Below are 1,664 nucleotides of genomic sequence, written 5' to 3'. Positions count from 1 at the left end.
GACCTGTCCCATTTGCTAAGTCAGGTGTTCCCTCCATGTGGGGATGTCACCCCTGTTTTTCTGTTTGGATCTGTGATGATCCTTATTTTTGAGTAGAGGCTCTTCCGAGAGGCCGTTCGGAGCCCAGCTGTTTCCTTTAGGCTCTGACGTCTTCTCTCTCTTTTCCGGGACACTTCCTGGGTTATTCCTAAAGGGACAGCCTCATGTGAGCCCAGCCCGCTCCCCCATTTCACCGTATCCCTGCACTAAAATCCACTTGGGCGAAAGCTCTCAGAATGGCACGTCTTCCTGGAAGGCCTCAGTGAGTGACCATGGTTCAGCTTCAGAACCAGGAAGGCTCTGTCTCCGAAAGGATCTTGTCTACTGAGTAGGAGCTGGTCCCCAGGGACGGCTGTGAGTTGCTGAACCATCAGGCTGTGTCAGTGGTTTCTGGTGACATAGCATTTTGAATCTGGAAGCATCTGAGCTAATAAATGGCAGCTGTGCAGGGGAGGCTGGCGCCAGACTCTGCTCTATCACCAGCCACGCTGTGACTCTGGCCCCTTCAGCAACCCTCTGTACACCCCTAGGCTCTTCCAGTTCTGATTCTACAGTGCTGTCCTCTGCCCTGTGACTAAGTACGTTTTCCTGAGACCAAAATACACAAAGATCAGCCTGTGACTGTGTCGTAGGTGTTACTGCACAGCCGTCTCTTCCTCTGGCAGGTATTGGGGTGCACACTGTGGCTCTGGGGAACAGTCCTCGGTCATTTTCTCATTTCAGTGACCCGAGTCTCCTAGCGTCAGTATGTGCAGCTCCTAGTGGTGAAACTGGAAGCAGGCAGCAGCCACGGCTGTTTATAATGGTAAAATGGGGTCGTGTCTATCAAAGTAACACCTGTTTTATCTATGAGGTCCCTTGTTTAAGTTACTCATCTGGGCTGAGAGCCTCTCTGACCCCTTGTTTTACAACGAGGCCCAGGCAGGGTCCCAGAGCAGGAGCCAGAGGGGAAAAGCCTGGAGTTTCCTTTGTCATCCTGTTGGCCTCAGAAGCCACATCGTGTGCCCACTCTCTGATGGAGAGGCTCGCTTTACCTGGCTGCGGCCGCGCTGTTCCTGCTGTCGTCGTGCGTGTTTTGTAGACTCTCTGACTGCTCATCCACGGGTGCCTGAAACCTGGCAAGAGAGTGGGCACCAGAATCTCAAGGGAGCAGAGCCAGCTGCTGCATGGCCTTAAGCTCAGAAACCTCAGAACCAAACTCTGCCACCACTCATGCACCCACCTAGCGTTTCATTCTTTTGCTCCTCAAATATTTACTAAGGTCCAGCGGTTGGCAAGGGCCAGGCCCTGCCCTCACGGAAGCTGTGTGTTGGTTGGGGCAGACACGCTGAGGGAGGGAAAGGTGTGTGGTACAGGGCGCCAGGGGGACCTGCCTTAATCCAGGTGGAGTGGGGAAGGCCTCTGCAAGAGTACTACCCTTGTGCTCAGAGCTTCCAATCTGCCTCATGGCTCCAACCCTGCCCCACTCCTAATATGAGCAGATACTCAAGGGGTGACCTGACATCTGAGAAAAACCTTCAGCCTGGAAGACAGAAACCTACACAGGCTTAGAGGGCGTGGTGGCGCACACCTGTAATCCCAGCTACTCTGGAGGCTGAGGCACAAGAATCGATCGAACTTGGGAG

The 1,664-nt window shown here is 53.8% G+C and overlaps 1 protein-coding gene across 1 annotated transcript in view; it reads right to left on the bottom strand.

Moving 5' to 3' along the window:
- Positions 1 to 15: 15 nt before the first annotated feature.
- The window catches only part of RNF207 (ring finger protein 207), a 15,201-nt gene continuing 13,552 nt past the window's right edge, over positions 16 to 1,664 (bottom strand). Inside the window, exons 15-16 of the mRNA XM_011981579.1 lie at positions 1,074 to 1,154; positions 16 to 187 (exon numbers count right to left, since the gene is read on the bottom strand). Of these exons, the coding sequence (XP_011836969.1) occupies positions 16 to 187; positions 1,074 to 1,154 (253 nt within the window). The remainder of the gene's footprint in view (positions 188 to 1,073; positions 1,155 to 1,664) is intronic.

The sequence above is a fragment of the Mandrillus leucophaeus genome, unplaced genomic scaffold, assembly GCF_000951045.1.
Source record: "Mandrillus leucophaeus isolate KB7577 unplaced genomic scaffold, Mleu.le_1.0 Scaffold105, whole genome shotgun sequence".
Lineage (NCBI taxonomy): Eukaryota > Metazoa > Chordata > Mammalia > Primates > Cercopithecidae > Mandrillus > Mandrillus leucophaeus.
The sequence above is the reverse complement of the archived record's forward strand: the minus strand, read 5'-3'. Positions and strand labels throughout refer to the sequence as shown.